Source organism: Ochotona princeps, chromosome 2, assembly GCF_030435755.1.
Source record: "Ochotona princeps isolate mOchPri1 chromosome 2, mOchPri1.hap1, whole genome shotgun sequence".
NCBI classification, from domain to species: Eukaryota; Metazoa; Chordata; class Mammalia; order Lagomorpha; family Ochotonidae; genus Ochotona; species Ochotona princeps.
In genome coordinates this window covers 55,295,145-55,313,863 of record NC_080833.1, presented here as the reverse complement: position 1 = coordinate 55,313,863, position 18,719 = coordinate 55,295,145, and the positions used below count along the sequence as shown (strand labels likewise).

The 18,719-nt window shown below is 37.4% G+C and overlaps 1 protein-coding gene across 6 annotated transcripts in view; it reads left to right on the top strand.

The window, feature by feature from the left end:
- The window catches only part of DNAI4 (dynein axonemal intermediate chain 4), a 105,481-nt gene that overhangs the window by 7,622 nt on the left and 79,140 nt on the right, over nt 1-18,719 (top strand). For all 6 annotated transcript variants that reach the window (XM_058657751.1, XM_058657774.1, XM_058657743.1 and 3 more), the window contains exons 2-4: nt 6,040-6,217; nt 8,425-8,609; nt 16,930-17,042. In XM_058657751.1, the coding sequence (XP_058513734.1) occupies nt 6,040-6,217; nt 8,425-8,609; nt 16,930-17,042 (476 nt within the window). The remainder of the gene's footprint in view (nt 1-6,039; nt 6,218-8,424; nt 8,610-16,929; nt 17,043-18,719) is intronic.

Genomic DNA, 18,719 nt, shown 5'->3' with positions numbered 1-18,719 from the left:
AAATGGCATTATGTTTGCTGAAAGGAACAAAATCTTATGTGAGAGAGTTTCCTTGAGTAATCAAAAAAATGCAATTGGATTTAGAGAGTAATAGAGAATTTATCCATAGTAACCAGACAGAAATAGAGATTATAGACACAGTCACATGCACACCTATATGTAACAGTGAGTATATGTGGAAGTTACCTGGCAATCTCAGTGCTCTCTTTTAATTAGCTAAAGTAAAACTGGGAGAAGAGTTCTCAATAGTAGAGGAAAAAGGAGGTATAAAATAGTGATGTTGGAGTATGTAGTAAGAAATGAATTTGGAAAATACAAATTGATGGCATATTAAGAATGCAGTAAGTAAAATGGACCTACTTGTAATGGCTGGGTGATATTTTTTCTACTCTCGCTTACTAAATTAAAATTTAAGATATGGTTGGAGGTTAGGTCCAGAGAGGATTGCCATAGAAAGCAATAGTTTATTACAGTTCCCAGAAGGAAGGGGCGTAGTCCAACACAAAACCACTCAGGGCAGCCCTGGCTTCTTTCAAGAGGCAGAGGGACAGGGTAAAAAAGGTGGGGTAGGGGCTTTGATTTCTGCCAGATGGAATGTGTGTAGCAGTTTGAAAGCATTTGAACTTGTCTGCTTTGAATAATTTTAACAGGTCTGGGTAGGCAGATGTCGGCACCTAGAGAATCCCGTGAAGGAGGTGGATGAAGGTGCTGACTCTGGAGTTTGTTTGGTTTGTGTTTGAGAAGTGGGCCACTGAAAGGAAGACGCCTGTATTTCAGAAGGAAGCCAAGAGGGAGGCGGGAAGCCAGAGGAACTTAGGCATATTGTCAGAATGAGGCATAAGTGACTTACCATGCAGGGCATGTGTTAAATCATCAAATGTATAGAAACTGGAAACATGATTAATACACAAATAAAGGGTCAAAGTAAGAAAATAATTGATACTAATCACAGTTTTGGTTTTACCAAGCATAGTGAAAAAAAGAACAGAAAGGAAAGGTGGTATGACTTATGTCTGATTCTTAATTACTCTCTCACTTGGTAGGCCCACCTTCCACACTGGAAGTCCTAGTTACTATGCTTCTAATCCAGTGCCCTGATAGTGCTGCTGTGAAGTGGCAGGTGATAGTTCAAGTACATAAGTTCCTGCCACCCATGTGGGGAGATTCAGAAGGAGTTGAAGGTACCTGGCTCACCCCCAACAGTGAGGCCATTGGAGAGTGAACCAACATGTAAAAATCTGTTTCTCAGTATCATTGTACCTTTCAAATAAATATATGTCTTGGTAAAGGTCAACATCAAGAGCCTAAAACTTCACCTAGTTTGCCCGCGAGGAGGCAGAGACTCAGGTATTTGAAACGTGTTTTGCTAGCTTCCAAGGCACATTCACAAGAAGCTAGATCTGAAGCAGAACAGCCAGGACTCCCAACACCACTGCCAGCTTCACGTATAGCAGCTTTGTTCACTGTACCATAATGCTAGCTTCAGGAGTTGATGGTTTTAATAACAGTATCGCTACGTAATAGGAGAAGAGAGAATGGATTGTAGTCAATTATGGAGCAAACAAGGAGTGAGAAAGTAAACATTGGCTAATTTTTTTCTTTTTTTTTTGTTAATTACGTTGCATTATGTGACACAGTTTCATAGATACTGAGATTTCCCCCATCCCCTCCCCTAATCCTCTCCCCATGGTGGATTCCTCCACCTAGTTGCAGTATTACAGTTCAAATTAAGTCGAGATTCTTTCGTTGCAAACATACACCAAGCATAGAGTCCAGCATCTTATTGTCCAGATAAATTCAACAACTTCTTGGGGAGACCTTCTCTGGTCTGAAGGTGGAACTGGCAGAATATCATCCTATTCAATTGGATGCCCCAGCACAACATCAACAATTTACAACATTATGGAATTAATTGGCATGGTATTGAGTAATCAATACGTTATAACAGTGCAAGTTCTTAACCACATCTTGTGACTACTTCATTGACCCTTCAATTTTTGTTTGTACACAGAACCGGCTACTATACACCTTAAAGTGACTATAAGGTACTATTCAGCTGTCTCGTGTCTGTTTTCATTGTAGCATTTAGCAGTTTATTGTGTTGCATAATTTTGCTGTACTTGGTGGATTTTAGGATAATCTAAACTGGCTTATAAATCTAATTTTTTAAGACTGAAAGGAAGGAAAGATACAGTATTAGGCAAATGTATATTGGATTTTTGTCATAATGAATACCTGAGAGAAGCCACTTATGAAGGAAGGAGATTTCTGTTGGCTTCTAGTTTTGGAGGCTCACTCTCCAAGATCAGGTGGTTTCCATTAGTTCAGCCATCTGGTAGTCTAGGGGATGCAAGAGCAGAGTTCATGTGATAGCGTAATGGTGAACTCAAACAGAGAATGGCTCAGCCCAACTCTTGAGAACTACCTTCAGATGCAGATCCTCAGTGTTATAAGGACCTCTTACTAGAATCCCTTCCAAAACACTTAACTGGATCAAGTCTGCACTAACACCACTAATCCACGATGGTTTCAGATACCTGCATGAGTTGGGTAACCAAATCCTGTTCAAATCATAGCTGGAGGACCTAGATACAGAAAGAATTTGAGGACCCAGTGTGGCAGTGTATCAGTGTGGTGGTGTAATGCTCTGTCTACAGCACTGGCATCCCATGTGTGCACCATATGGATCCTGGCTGCTCTATTTCTAATCTGGCTCCCTGCTGATGGCCTGAGAAAGCAGTGGAAGATGCCCAAAGCCTTGGGCCCCTACATCCGTGTTGGAGACCTGGAAGAAGATCCTAGCTCCTGCCTTCACACTAAGCCAGCTCTAGCCATTGTGGCCATTTGTGGAGTGAACCAGCAGATGGAAGCTCTCTTTCTCTTTCTTCCTTCTCTAGCTCTTTAAAAACTTGGCATTCTCACAAAAATGGAGTGAATTTGAAGTTTAAGGTTTGACTACAGTATAATTATATATTTATGGTGAAAAGACAAGGATGAAAGTTATAGGAGCCCTGTAATGATAGAGACCAGGTTCTAGAATGCAAGTAAAATATTGGAATTGTGTAGGAATGGTAATTCTTTACTGAAATAAGAAAAAGGAGGTGGATTAAGATGAATTTGAAGGAAGTGAAGGAAAAATTTTAAAAGGCAAAAAATAATTTGAAGGATTTTTTACATAATCAAAAATTTTCTTGTTAAATGCTGGGAATAAAGTCCTTCAGAGACAGAATGAAGGATAGGGTAGGATAGTTAAAAAATAGAAAAAATTTAACAAGTGCACAGATGAAATTTTACAGATTTATTTTTTAAAATAATAATTTAATGTCCACAATAGTAGCTATGCTGGATGCTATTGATAGAGCAATGAATAAAACAAACTTCTTGCCCAAAACATGTTTATATCTTATAGTGCTGTTAACAACAAAAAAATGCCAAGTAATTACAGGAGACAAAAATAGGAGAACATGTTTATTTCAATTTTAAAATATTTTAAAAAAATTTTTATCTCATCTTTAGTGATTTCAAACTGACAATATTGTTAAAAAAAAGGCCTTATTTTGGAACATATTTCCTTTTTGTAATCTAAGGGAGTATCATCGTCAGCTTATAGAAATCCACAGTATAAAACATTACAATTCTTTGTGGCCAAATGGTCTCAACTGGAAAACATAACGCTAAGGGAAATGAGCCAATCCCAAAAGGTTAGATACCACATGTTTGCCTTAATTTAAGATGAAATGATGTCCATATGTAAAATAGCACCTGTAAAAAGTAATATTATCTCAACCTCAAACAGCCTATTGCACATGCAATAAGATGCTGGGAAGTCAGGCTGCTTATGGTCTACATCAAAGAATTGTAAAACCTAATATACTTTTAATACCCTATGTTATTCCGTAATGGCGCGGGAGAGTGGAGAAATCTTCCATCACCCTAGAAGGTGTGAGGAAGACATGAAATATTAGTTACTCCTCACTAGGGTATTGAGGATTTCTCTGCACACCCTTCCTATAATTGTTCTACACCTAAACTGTTGACAAATGTCTTGTTGGGGTTATTAGCCAGTCTGGAATATCTGGGGAAAAAAAAAGCCAGGTTCAGCAAAATTATGCCACAATGCTATAAAAGGGTAAATATTACAATGAAAATAGACACAAGACAGCTGTACAGTAATCTATAGCTATTTTAAGATGTATAGAACCCGATTGTATTTAAACTAAAATTGAAATGTCAATGAAGTAGTCACAGGATGTGATTAAGAACTTGCATTTATTTTTAACGTATTGATTACTCAATACTATGTCAATTAATTCCATAACATAAATTGTTGCTGATGTTATGTTGGAGCTTTTAATTGACCGGGATTTTACTCTGTTGGCTCTACCTTCAGACCAGAGAAGGTCTCTCCAAGAAGCTGTTGAACTTATCTGGACAATAAGATGCTGGACTCTATGCTTGGTATATGCTTGCAATGAAGGAATCTCAACTGAACTTGAACTGTGGTTATGCAACAAGGTGGAGGAATCCATCATGGGGGGAGGGGTGGGGGGAATCTCAGTACCTATGAAACTGTGTCACATAATCAATGTAATTAATTAAAAAAAAACATTACAATGAATAGGTGCTAGATCGTTCTTGTCTGAAGGAACTTACAGAGAAAACCTGATAGGAATTTTCCCTCACTCTTGCATGGCGTTGTGGTAAAGCTGCTGGCTATTATGGCTGGCATCCTACTCAGGTGCAAATTCATGTCCTGGCTGATCCATTTCCCATATAGCTGCTAGTGCCCTGGGAAAACCGTCCAATGCCAGTTACTAGGACACATGCCATTCATGTCTGAGACCTGGAAGAAGCTCCTGGCTCCTGGCTTTAGCCTTTCCCTTGTAGCCATCTGGGAACTGAACCAGTGATGGAAAATCTCTGACTCTTCTCTGTGTAATTTATTTTTTTAAGATTTATTTATTTTCATTGGAAAGGCAGATTTACAGAGCGGAGGAGATACAGAAAGAGAAAGAAAAATCTTTACTGGTTCACTCCGCAAGTGGCCGCAACAGCTGGAACTGTGCTGATCCAAAACCAGGAACAAGGAGGTTCTTCCAGGTCTCCCATATGGGTGCAGGATCGCATCTCTACTGCTTTCACAGGCCACAGCAGGGAACTGGGTGGGAAGTGGAGCAGCCGGACATGACCTCACATCCATTTGGGAATCCAGCACATGCAAGGTAAGGATTTAGCCACTGAACCATCATGCTGGATCATGTGTAATTCTTTCAAATAAGTATTTTAAAAATATTTTTCTCTTACATAAAAATATTTCGATTTTGTATTCCTAACCTTATGAATAAATTAATTTATATAACCTATGAGTTGTATACTATATTTCTTCATTTTACAGAAGGACTAGGATCTAGTTAAGTTAGGGTGTTCTTTGAATCTGACTACCTGAATCAAATATTAACTGTTAAAATGTTTCCCTTTTGTTCTCTTATTTAACAACCTATTAAAGTTTACAAAGGCAGAAGTGACACAATGCATATAAACTCTTTAGAACTTTGCTTAAACACACTTGCTGATGGGTGGAACTGCCTTTCCCAACCTGACCAACACCCAGGCCTGAATCGCATGATAGCCAGTGGAAGCTGCGGCCCACAGAGTTACACACAGAGAGGAGGAACACACAGAGAGATGCATCCACTGGTTCACTACCCAGATGGCTAGAATCGCTAGAGCTGGGCCAGACTGAAGCCAGGAGTCCGAAGTTTATCCGAATCTTCCGTGGGGTTGAAAAGGGCCAAACATTTGGACAATCCTCTGCTGCCTTGTCCAGACTGTTGGCAGGGAGCTGGGAACAGCTGCCCACATGGGAATGTTTGGCATTACAGGCTGTGGCCTTATACATTACACCACATCATCCCTCAAATAGCTATATTTCAGGTTCTGTGTTTAGATATTGTTCTGGTTTTTAAATGAAATTATTCTTTTTTATTTGTACTAGAGTTTTCAATCTTGCTTTCTCTGTATTTCATTTTCCTTTTCTAGGAGCAATGATTCACAAGCAAAAAAGTCTATTAGTTTTATTGGTGCAGGAAAAGGAGTTCCAGCAAAGGGATATGCTGGTGCAAATCAAAGTAAAATGGGCCTGTCAAAAACCACACTTACTCAATCTGATACAAAGGCTATAGAAAAAATGAATATTCCCACCACAAAGACAATACAGGTAATATTCTTTGGAGTTCTGAGTGTATTTGAAAATGATTCCATGAACAACCTAATTGGAACCTTAAAATTAAAAAGTGCTGCTTTCAATTAAGCACTGACTTCTAATAATGAAAAGCTGATTTTTTTTACCACATACATCTTATTACTGACAAAAATATTGAAATGTGATGAGGAAAAATCTCATGAACTTAACTCTAGTAATATATGGCATTAATTAAGGCTAGCAATATTACTACCCACTCTTTTCAGCACTATATGGATATACCATAAGATCAATTCTCAAAGAGTTTGTTATCTTATTCAAAAATCTATCATTGGGGCCAGCATGATGCCAGAGCATGATAATCCTCTGCCTGTGGTGCTGGCATCCCATATGGGTGCCAATTTGTGTCCTAGACGTTCCACTTCTTTTTTTTTTTTTTTAGGATTTATTTATTTATTATTGGAAGGTCAGATATACAGAGAGGAGGAGAGACAGAGAGGAAGATCTTCCATTCACTGGTTCACTCCCCAAGTGGCTGCAATGGCTGGAGCTGTGCCAATCCAATGCCAGGAGCCCAGAGCCTCTTCCAGGTCTCCCACACAGGTGCAGGGTCCCAAGACTTTTTTGGGGACATCCTCTGCTGTCTTCCCAGGCCACAAGCAGGGAGCTGGATGGGAAGCAGGGCTGCTGGGATTAGAACCAGCGCCCATATGGGATTCCTGTGTGTGCAAGGCAAGGGCTTTAACGGCTAGACTACCATGCCAGACCCAGCAGCTTACTTTTTAAAGTTTTCTAGTATTAGATCAAAAGATACACACAGAAAAGTACATATGTACACTAACATCATAGTGAATTTCACACTGAACCCATGAATGTGCCCAGCATCTAGATTCAGAAACAGAAGAGGATCGGCACTTCAGCAGCTGCAGCTGGCATTAAGCATCACAATTCTGCTGTTAAGTTTACTAATCTACAGGATTAAGAATGAACAGAATTAACTGAATTAAAAATAAGTGACAACTTGGAAAGTATTTGTTAATAAAATATTAAATGTAAAGTGGTGAGTTTTTAAGAAAGCTTACACATGAAACAGTGAGTATATCAAAACATAACTCATCTGTGGGAGTTGTCCCTTGATCCTTCTACTTCCCTGAACTCACTGCAGTTGTATGCTACATAATGATTTTAAATCAGATAGGCAGTGTTTATGGCACATTCCTAAGATTATAATGGCTCTGGGTTATTCCAATTACCTAATGCTTTGTGGCCATTGTAATATCTTAGTGAAAAGCTTTACCTGTTTGTGGCGACTCTAGTGCAAACGAATCTGTGCCACTATACAATAATTATACACATTACATAAAAATAAATGACTATTTTGCAAACTTACGTATTTGTTAATCTGCATTTTCTCATCATTATTTTAGAATGTGCTAATTTTATGTTATGCCAACAGCAGCTTAACACTGTTTTTATGTCCCTTCATTGCATTAAAAGGCTATATCAAGTTATTGACATATATAGGTTTAAGTATTCACTATGATATTTACAAAATGGCAAAGTCACCTAATAGTGCATTTCTCAGAATGTATATATAGTGTTATACAAGGCATCATTGTATTTCTGGTATGAAAGTACTTTGAAAATTATTAAAATAATGGAGTTAAAAGACATTTCATATTTCCCACAGACCTTCTAAATACCCTCATTTTTTTCTGGGGGAAAAATCAGGAATGATAAATATATGTCTAGTGAAGAAATGAGGGACTGCCGTTTTAGTACGGTGAGCTAAGTTTGTTGCCCATAAAACTGGCATCGCATATCGGAGCACAGTTTTCAGAACTGGCTGCTTCATATCTGATCCAACTCCCCATTAATACGTGTAGGAAAGCAGGAAGGAAGGCCAGTGGTACTTGGTCCCCTGCCACCCATGTGGGAAACCTGAATGGAACTTCAAGCTTCTAATTTTGTCCTTGACTAGCCCAGGCCATTGCAGCCTTTTCGACAATCAGTCAGTAAATAGGAGATTTCTGTCTCTCCTCCAGCTAGTTACCGCCTCCACTTGTCTCTGCTACAAAATGCTTGTGTTACTGTTTTTCATATTTGTCCTAGTATTTGAGGATTATACTTATTTTTCTCTAGTAATTTCTATTTTTCAGGATGTATTGTTTAGAAATCTCATCATTTGTGGCTATTTCATTTTCAATAATTGTTTCTTACAGGTTTTTGATGTAAATGGAGTTGATGTTACTCCCCGGCCTCTTTATCATCCAGATCCACATTCTGGTGCAACAAAGCCAAGTAAACTATTAACATCACAAGAAGGATCAGTTGGATCAGACTTTATAGCTTCATACAGCCTGTATCAGAATACATTAAATCCTAGTATGTTAGGACAGTTTACAAGGTAAAGTTCTATAGTTTTAATATGCAAATGTAATATGCACATCATCTTTTGTTTAAGTTGTATATGTGTGACTTAGATACCAGTTGTCTCCAGCCTTGATAATTTTTGTTTTCCTAGGGTGTCATTTCTAGGTTCATCTCATGTTTCAATTAGATGCAGAGCTCTACATGTTTAAGAGCTCCTCTACTCTCAGGAGTAATCTTAGTTTATACACTAATGTTTAATATAGTTTAAGTTAGTATATACACTAGCATTTTCCAAGAAACCAAAAGATGAGACTAACATTTCATGTGCAGAATTCATTGCAAATTCCCATTAGATGTTTTCTTCAGCTTCATTTATGCTCTGTATTTTTGTTGTTGTTGTTGTTGTTTTAAGGAAATATGTTTTACTCTTTAAGTCCATGCAAATCTCTGTACTTCTAGAGTTTCAAGTTTTTTTTTTAAGACTGGACAATTGTATTTTGCTGTAATGCCTGCGTTCAGATTTGTATGCAACACACTGAAGTGTTCTGTCACACAAAGAATATTTCAGTGTACTTGACCTCTACTCAGCCACCGTTTTAGTGGGCAGTGGGGAGTACGAATAGAGAAAATGTATACAGTTTTGTAGGATAATATTGAGTTCGTACATTTAAAGACATTCTTTTTGAATTCTTCTATTGATTTTTTTAAATTAAATATTCAGAGAACCTTTACAAAACTGAATAAAGTACATTTTTAATATGGGTTTGAGAAATGAGCAACATCAGTTGGGGAAAAAAAAGAAAGAGGATTCTGAATGGAGGTCCAAAAGTAATAGCTCTAAAACACTGAGGAACTAAACAGAAATAAATCAGAGTTACATTGCAGATGAAGTGTCTGCATAGGTAGGCTAACTTGTGTTTCGTATTTTCAGTTTGTTATGGTTTTTCGTATTTTTTGTTATTATTTTCCATAATATAATTTTGTGGAGTTTCCCCTCCAGCTCCAACTCCTCCCCATTTTCTCCTACCTTCCCCCACTATCATTTTCCCTCTTATTAGAAACAACAGCCACAGATCCAACATTCTGCTATTTAAGTGTATCATGGCATTGTAAGTATAGACGATGGTGGAAAATCTAATATCATATTGTCAAGATATATTTAACATTTTTATTCAGAGTCCTCCTTTTTATTTGGGAGTAGAGATGCATACTGCAATGTATTTTCACTTTCCAGTATGCTAGTTTCCATTATGCAGTTCATCTATGAGAATATATGTTATATGCTTGTTCACCTTTGAATCCATTTGTTTTATATTTTGCGTGAAGTTTTCCTTATATCAGAGACAACATGTTATTTGTTTTTTTGTTTGTTTGTTTTGGTGTCAGCTTATTTCACTGAGCATAATGGTCTCCAGTTTGGATCATTTGTTGTAAATGGTAGAACTTCATTTTTAAATTTCATTTCTAATGGCTGAATAATATTAGATACAGTAGATGTACCACCATTTCTTTATCCATTCCTCTTTCAATGGAGTGTGGATTGTTTCCATATCTTTGTATTGTGGATTGTGCTGCTATAAAGATAGGGTTGCAGGTCACTTTCTTAAATGCAGATTTCACTTCCATTGGATATATTCCCAGGAGTTGGATAGCTGGATCACATGATAAATCAACTTAGGTTGTTTTAGCACCGAAATTGATTTCTGATGTTGCTACGTTAGCCTACACTGTCACAAACAGTGTAGTAGGGTACTTTTCTCCCACATCTGTGAGAGCAGATTTTGATAGTAGACTTCCAGGTGTAGGCCAGTCTCACTGGAGTCGGGTGGAACATCAGTGTGGGTTTTATTTGTATTTCCCTGATAGCTAAGGAACCTGAGCATTTTTCATATGTCTACTACCCATTTGAATTTATTGGTTTTTTTTTTAAAAATGCCTGCTCATTTCCTCTGGCCATTTTTTTTTCAAAAAAAAAAAAAACACAACAGGTTTGTTTGTTTTTCTGTTGTTGAGTTTCTGAAGCTGTTTGTAAGTCCTGGATATTATCCCTTATCTGCTGTGAGCATGTAAAGATTTTGTACCATTCTGTTGGCTGCTTCTTCATTTCATTGATCATTTTGTTTGCAGTGCAGAAGCTTCTTAGATTATTGTACTCCCATTTGTTTATTTTGGCTTTAACTACCTGTGCTTTTGGTGACTTTTCTAAGAAGCCTTTAATAATGCCTATGCTTTGCAGAGTGTTTCCTATGTTTTCCTCTAATAGTTTGATGGTTTTGGGATACAGATTTAGGTCCTTGATCCATTTAGAGTGATTTTTGTATAAGGTGACAAGTGGCGGTATATTGTTTCTTACATCTGCAGGCTGCTATCTGGTTGTCCCAACAGCATTTTTTGAAGACACCAGGCTTTTTCTCTGCATTATTTTCAGTTCTCTAGTGGAACATTAATTGGCTGTGCACGTGTGGGCTCACTTCTGGGGTTTCTGTTCTGTTTCATTGATCTTCTTCTGTTTCTGTAGCAGTACCAGACTGTTTTGATGGCTCTTGCTCTGTAGTATGTCTTGAGGCTTGAAATTGTGATTCCTCCAGCTTGATTTTTGTTCTTCAGGATAGCTTTGGCTATTTATGATCACTTGTATATCCAGATGAACTTTTATATCACCTTTTTTTCTGAGAAGGATGTTGTTGGGATTTTTATTGTGATCACATTGAATCTGTATGTGATTCTTGGTAATATGGACATTTTGATTATGTTGATTCTAATGAACTAGGAACATGGTAAATTTCCCCATCTTTTAATGTCTTCTTCTATTCCTTTTTAAAAATGTTTTGTAACTTTCATCATAGAGGTCTTCCACATCTTTGGTAAGGTGTGTTCCAAGGTATTTAAAATTCTTTCCTGCTATTTTAAAGGGGACTGTACATGCAAGTTTTTCTCAGCCATATAGTTAGTGTACACCATTGATTTATGTACGTTAATTTTGTATCTGCTACCGTGCCACAGTCTTTATGAGTTCCACTAGTCTCCTAATTGAGACTTTTGGTTCTCCTTTGTATTGAATCATCTCATTTCTGAACAGGGGCAATTTTCCTTCTTCTTTTCCAGGTTGATTTCCTTTAATTTCTTTTTCTTGACTAATAGTTTGAGCAAGGAATTCCAGTACTATGTTGAATAGCAGTGGTGAAAGTGCACATCCTTGTCTAGTTCCAGATCTTAGTGGAAAAACTTCCAGTCTTTCACCATTCAGCATGTAACACTGGCATTGAGTTTTTTGTATATTACTTTGATTTGTTTGTAGAATGTTCCTGCTATATCCATCTTGCTGAGGGGTTTTAGTATGAAATGATGTTGGATTTTATCAAATCCCTTCTATGCATACGTTGAGATAAACCTAGGGTTTACATTCTTCAGCTTGTTGATGTGATATAACACGCTTATTGATTTGTGTATGTTAAAATAGCCCTGCGTGTCAGATAAATCCCACCTGTTTCGGGTGAATGATGTGTTTGATGCATTGTTAGGTTCTGCTGGCTAGTATTTTTTTCTCGGGAGGTGGGGGGAGATTTTTGCATCTGTGTTCATCAGGAATTTTGGTTTGTAGTTCTCTTTCTATGTCTCTATCTTGCTTTGATATTAAGGTGATGTTGGCTTCATAGAAAGACTTTGGAAGAATTGCTTCCCTTTCTATTTTTCAATTTTTTTAAAGATTTATTTAGTTTCATTGGAAGTCAGATATACAGAGAGGAAGAGAGTCAGAGAGGAAGATCTTCTGTCTGATGATTCACTCCACAAGCGGCCCCAATGGCCGGAGCTAAGCTGATCCATAGCCACGAGGCTGGAACCTCTTCCAGGTCTCTAATGCGGGTGTAGGGTCCCAAGGCCCTGGGCCATGCTCAACTGCTTTCCCAGGCCATAAGCAGGGAGCTGGATGGCAAGCGGGGCTGCCGGAATTAGAACCGGCACCCATATGGGATCCCTGCACGTGCAAGGCGATGACTTTATCCACTAGGCTACCATGCCCTCCTTTCTATTATTTTGAATAGCTTGTGGAGGGTTGATGTGAGTTATTCTGAAACATTTGACAGAATTCAGCAGTGAAGCCATCCAATCCTGGTATTTCCTTGGTTGGGAGGAATTTAATTATTGATTAATTCTCCTTCCTGGTGGTAATTCTATTTATATTTTGATTACCTCCTGATTCTGTTTTGGTAAATTATATGTGTTCAGAAGTGTACCCACTGCTTCTAGGTCTTCTGATCTATTAGTGAATAGCTGCTTATATTATATCCTGATTATTTTGTGTTTGTTCAAATCATCTTTTATTATTTCCTTTTTCATCTCTGATTCTATTGATTCATATCTCCCTCCTTTTTTTTTTCTCTTAGTTGGGCTAGTGGGTAATCTATTTTGTTGTTTTTTTTTCAACTTGCTCTTTTATTTCTCTTATATAGTGTTCTTTTGATATTTTTGATTTATTTTAAAATATTTATTTATTGTTGTTGGAAAAGCAGATCAGATTTTTGCAGAGAAGGAGAGACAAAAAAGTTCTTCCATCTGATGATTCACTCCCTTAATGGCTGCAACAGCTGGAACTGAGCTGATCTGAAGCTAGAATCCAGGAGCTTCTTTCAGGTCTCCTACATGGGTACAGGGTCCCAAGGCTTTAGACCATCCTCCACTGCCTTCCCAGGCCATAGGCAGGGAGCTGGCTGGGAAGTGGAACAGCCCGGACATGAACTGGCACCCATATATGGGATCCTGGTGCTTGCAATGTGAGGATTTAGCCATTAAGCTGTTGTGCTGGGAGCTCTTTTGATCTTTATTCAGTTTATTACCTATGTTTGATAATTTTTTTTCTATTATTCTTGGGATCTTTTCCTGTTGTTTTTCTCGCTCCTTCAGATGTTTGGTTAGGTGCCTTTCTAGTTTCTTGATGTAGGCACTGACAGCAACGGACTTTCCTCTTTGCCCTCTCAACCCTGTCCCACAGCTTTGATATGTTGTGTTGATGCCTTCATTTGTTTCAAGCAATTTTTTAAATTTACTCTGATTTCTTTTATAGACATTGTTCATTAAGCAGCACGTTGCTCAGCTGCTAAGTATTTGTATATCTTCTGTGTTATTTTGACTTATTGGCATTAGTTTAACTCCATGATGGTCTGAGAAGATTCATGGTATGGTTTTGATTTTTTTTAAATTGTTGAGGCTTGTTTTGTGGCCTTTAATATGATCAGCCCTGGAGAAGGCTCCTAGTGATGGAAAAAAAAATTATCTTCTGAATCTGTAGGATAAAAGATTCTGTGGATATCAACTAAGTACATTTCTTCTATTGTCTGGGTGATTGCTGTTATTTCTTTGCTGAGTTTCTATCTCATTGATCTGACCGTTGAAGTTAGTGGAGTGTTAAGGTCCTCCACTATTTTTGTATTAGAGTCCATTTCTCCCTTAAAATCTGTTAATATTTTCTCTATGTTGCTAAGTTTCCTGGCATTTGGTGTGCATACATTTATTGTTGAGACTTCTTGCTGATTTCATCCCCAGTCTTTATGGGGTGTCCTTCTTCATCTTTTTAAATTTTTCATGTGAAAGTCTATGTTACCTGACATTTGAATGGCTACACTGGCTCATTTTCCCATCCATTAGCCTGGAATATCCCTTTTCCATCCTTTCACTTTCAGTTTCTGTGCATCTTTGTTGGTGAGATGTGTCTGCTGTAAACAGTTAAGTCCTGTTTTTGATTCACTAATCTATATCTTTTGATTGATTTTTTAAAGCTTTCTAAAACCAGTGTTATTATTGAAGAATAGTGATTTGTTCCTGTCATTTTAGCATTGGGTTGCTCACTGTTTGAGTTAGGCTGCTTTTGTAGTTTTATTAAGATGTTCTCCATGTTTGTCTTTGGAATTGGTAGGTGCTAATCCTTTTTCTCTGTTTGTAGCACATATTTAAGCATCATTTGTAGAGCAGGTTTGGTAGAGGTGAAGTCTTTTAGGTTTATTTACTTTGGAAATATTTGATTTCATTTTCAAATACAGAGACAAGTTTTCAGGTTGTGTTGTTCTGGATTGACCCAAGTCTTTTAGGACTTGTAATATGTCACTCCAGTCTCTTCTGGCCTGTAAAGTTTCCTTGAGAGGTCAGCTGAGAATCTGATTAGGTTACCTTTATAAGTTAATTGACTTTTCTCCCATGCATATTTAAGTATAGTTTCCTGAAAGCTTGACTATGATGTGTCATGATGAGGATTGCTTCCTGTTGAATTTATTCAGGGTTCTCTGCCCTTCCTGTGTTTGGTTTTTCTCTTTCTTTCTCCATGTTGGGGAAGCTTTCATTTATTATTTCATTAAATACATCTTTCAACCAAGCTTTTCCTGAGACTTCAGGAATACTCATACTCCTTATGTTTGATTTTTTGATGGTATCATTTAATTATTGTATCATTTTCTTAGCTTTACACAGTTCCTCTTCCAGATTCCTGTTTCAGCAATTTCACATGTGGAGTCTTCTAGATCTGAAATTCTTCTCCCTCACTCATTCTATTATTGAGGGTTTCCATTGAAATTTTTTTTTAGAGATTTGTTTATTTTTATTGGAAAGTCAGATATGCAGAGCAGAGAAGAGGCAGAGAGGAAGATCTTCTGTCTGATGATTCACTCCCCAAGCGGCAGCGGTATCCCATGCAGGTGCACGGTCCCAAAGCTTTGGACTGTCCTTGATTGCTTTCCCAGGCCATAAGCAGGGATCTGGATGGGAAATGGGGCTGCTGGGATTAGAACCAGAACCTATATGGGATCTGGGCGCATGCAAGGCGAGGACATTTTGCCACTAGGCTATTACCCCATGCCCTCCGTTGAATTTTTAATTTGCTGTATTGTATTCTTTGTTTTTAATAATTCAGTTTGATTTTGTTTCAATGCTGCTATTTTCTGCATAAAGTATTCCTTAAATTCCTTGAAATCCTGTGTGTGCTTCTCATCTTTAAGAAGCTTTTTAAGCATCATTTTTTTTGATTTTTAAATTAAAAAAAGATTTGTAGCCGTTTTAAAAATTGTATCTGACACTTCCTCCATATTGTCTTCAGTTAATTCTGAGATTGAAATAGTTCTTTGTTCCTTTGCAGGGGACGTATTGGTATCCTCATTTATTTTGGTTGCACCTCTTCTTTTGCCATTGGCCATTGCAACTCCGGTTAACAGTATCTTCTCCTTTGGCTGGTTTTTAAGCTGTGTCATCCATAGATCTACAGGGTGACTTTAACTAATCCCATTCAGTGCCTGGTTTTCTTTTTGCCTCCCTTGTGTCATTCATGCCAGCAAATTTCAGTGCTGGGCTTCCATGCTGCACTTCTGCCCCAACCTCTGCAGCCTGGACTCCCTGATTACTATTTTTACCTCCTAGGCTCTCATGTTGTGGCTGCACCATTGTCTGCTCAGCCTTTCTCCCAGTCTCGGTCCAACAATAGCTGGGATAGGAAGACACCACATGTGACTTTAAACTAGAGCGCAGGGCCCATCACAATTTTTTTTCTGACTTCTTCCTGCCAGAATCTGCTGACAATTAGGTGGTGTGGCAACCTGGACCTGTTTTGGATGGGACTCATGGGACAACAAGTTGGTATTATTTTTTTTTTTTTGGTAGGATCAGTGCAATGTATTTAGCTGGAAGTGAGTTCTCCCCTGGCTTAGGGCATGAACAGATTGCTGTTCCCTCAAAGGCTTTGCCCTAGAATTCAAAATAGCACCCTATGTAGCACTTGTCCTGGTCTGGGCCTTGAGATTTATCCTGTTCTCACACCCATCCAGTAGGGGTCCACCACTCTGCTTCTGCAGACTCACAATTCTATGGCTTGATTCACCTCCTGTGTTCCTGGTGATGTCCCCTGCCTGCCCACCAGCAGAGCTGTGCTCACTGCAGCATGACTCCACTGTCTCTGCTGCTTCCCCATGTCCACAGATTCCCCCAGTGTCTCCATTGGTGACCCGTTACCTGGGATTGTGCCTTCTCTGCTTCTCCTTGGCTAATCCTTCTCTCCGTTCATATGTCCTCACCCTCTTTGGCCATCTTGCTCTTATCCTAAAATTTGGATTGCTATCTTAAATATATATGGAATGTTTTATGGACTTCAGACAAAATTATTTTAGGCTCGAGATATCTTACTCTAAAGTATATTTTAACTTTTTATTTAAAGAATATTAAAAAATCAACCCACTGTTTAAAACACATATTTTCATCTGTGTTGCCTTATTTATGATTATAGTAATTTGATTAGTCAATATGATAGCATGTTCTAATTTATTTTAGTTGCTCATAAAGAAATTTAAATAAGGAAATAATGGTATTATTTATTGTTAAAGATCAATATTAGGAAGCAGTACAATTTCTAAGTCAAGTGTGTCAACAACGGAGTCAATAGCTGAAGACATAGAAGAACCGTCTTTCAAACGAGAAAGACTGGCTAGTTTTACAGGTAAGGAAAATGCACTTGCTGGTTTCACTAACAATCAATTAGTTACTTAATTATTGTAATTATTTTGGTAAAAGAAATATGACAGTGATTTCCAAACATGAGCATTTCTAGTTTTTAACAAGAGATTTTCCATGATGGCTCTTTTGAACTATCATCCTGATAAATTACTGGTACTGTGTTAGGACTCAATTTCAAACTCAGCAAATAATTCTGAAAATTTTATTATTAATGCCATAATAATATTGATACAGAATATGATAGGCATGCTTAGCAAAAAGTGATCAAATTCTTTGATACAAAAAGACTTAACAATCAACATTACTGATTTTTGAGAGAAAAAACAGGTTAAGTCCAATCCAGACAGAGGGTAAAACATGGGGTAAAACAAAAGTCTGTGAAAATTAACACACCAAAGATGAAGAAAGAATAATGGTTAGTCAAAAAGCACTAGTAGAAATAGATATGTATTTGCAGTAAATTTTTTTGCTGTGTAATGTGGGATTGGTGAAGACACACATAAGATGAGAAGAGGGCTGGTTGGTTTGAACTCTTTTGGTGTTAAGACAATATCTTATGTAGAAATACTAGATAACAAAAGACAACACGAATGAATCTTTAATAGGTAGATTAATCTTTAATAGGTAGATTAATCTGTAGATCTAGTGAGAAAAGAAGCAATTGAAGATCAATCAAAAAAAAACTTTCCAAACTAAAAAAGAATGAAAAAAGTAATACTAAAAAAGCCCAGTCATTTATCTTTTTAAAGATTTATTTTATTTTTATTGGAAATTCAGACACACATAGAGGAAGAGAGACAGAGAGGAAGATCTTCCATCTGATGATTCACTGCTCAAGCGGCCCCAATCGCCGGAACTGAGCTGATCCATATCCAAGAGCCTCTTCCGGGTCTCCCACGCGGGTGCAGTGTCCAATGCATTGGGCCGTCCTCAACTGCTTTCCCAGGCCACAAGCAGGGAGCTGGATGGGAAGCAGGGCTGCCAGGATTAGAACCAGCATCCAATGGGATCCCGATGCATTCAAGGAAAGGACTTTATCTACTAAGCTACTGTGCCAGGCCAAGAGCAGTCAGTTACTACCTATGGGATAACATCAAAAGATATAACATGCATAACTGGAAAATTGAGAGTGCATAAAAGAAACATTTGTGGTAACATTTTTGAAAACATTCCAAAATTAATTACAAACATCAAACCATAGATTGATGAAGCTCAGATAATACCAAACAAGATAACATTAAAATAAAATAAAAATATGAAAATTGGTATGTTGTACTTAAACTACAGATGAAGCAGAATATCAAAGGAATCCAGATGAAAAATATACCTTAGCTATAGAAGAACAATGATATAATTACAATTAACTTCTCACTAGAAATCATGTAAGCAAGAAAAAAGTACAACTAAATTATTAAAATGTTGGGCTAGTGTTATAGCACAGTGAACTCATTTGTCAGGTTCAAGTAAAATGAAAATGTGCTAAAAAAACTCATAAAATTACATCAAGCTATGTGTTTAGGTATATATATATATATAAAACCAAATAATAGTATAATATGTATAATATGCATAATATGTATGAAGATGAATCATTATATAATTATTATAATTGAATCATAGAGAAGAAATCAATGAAATTAGTTACATAGTTTGTAAAACT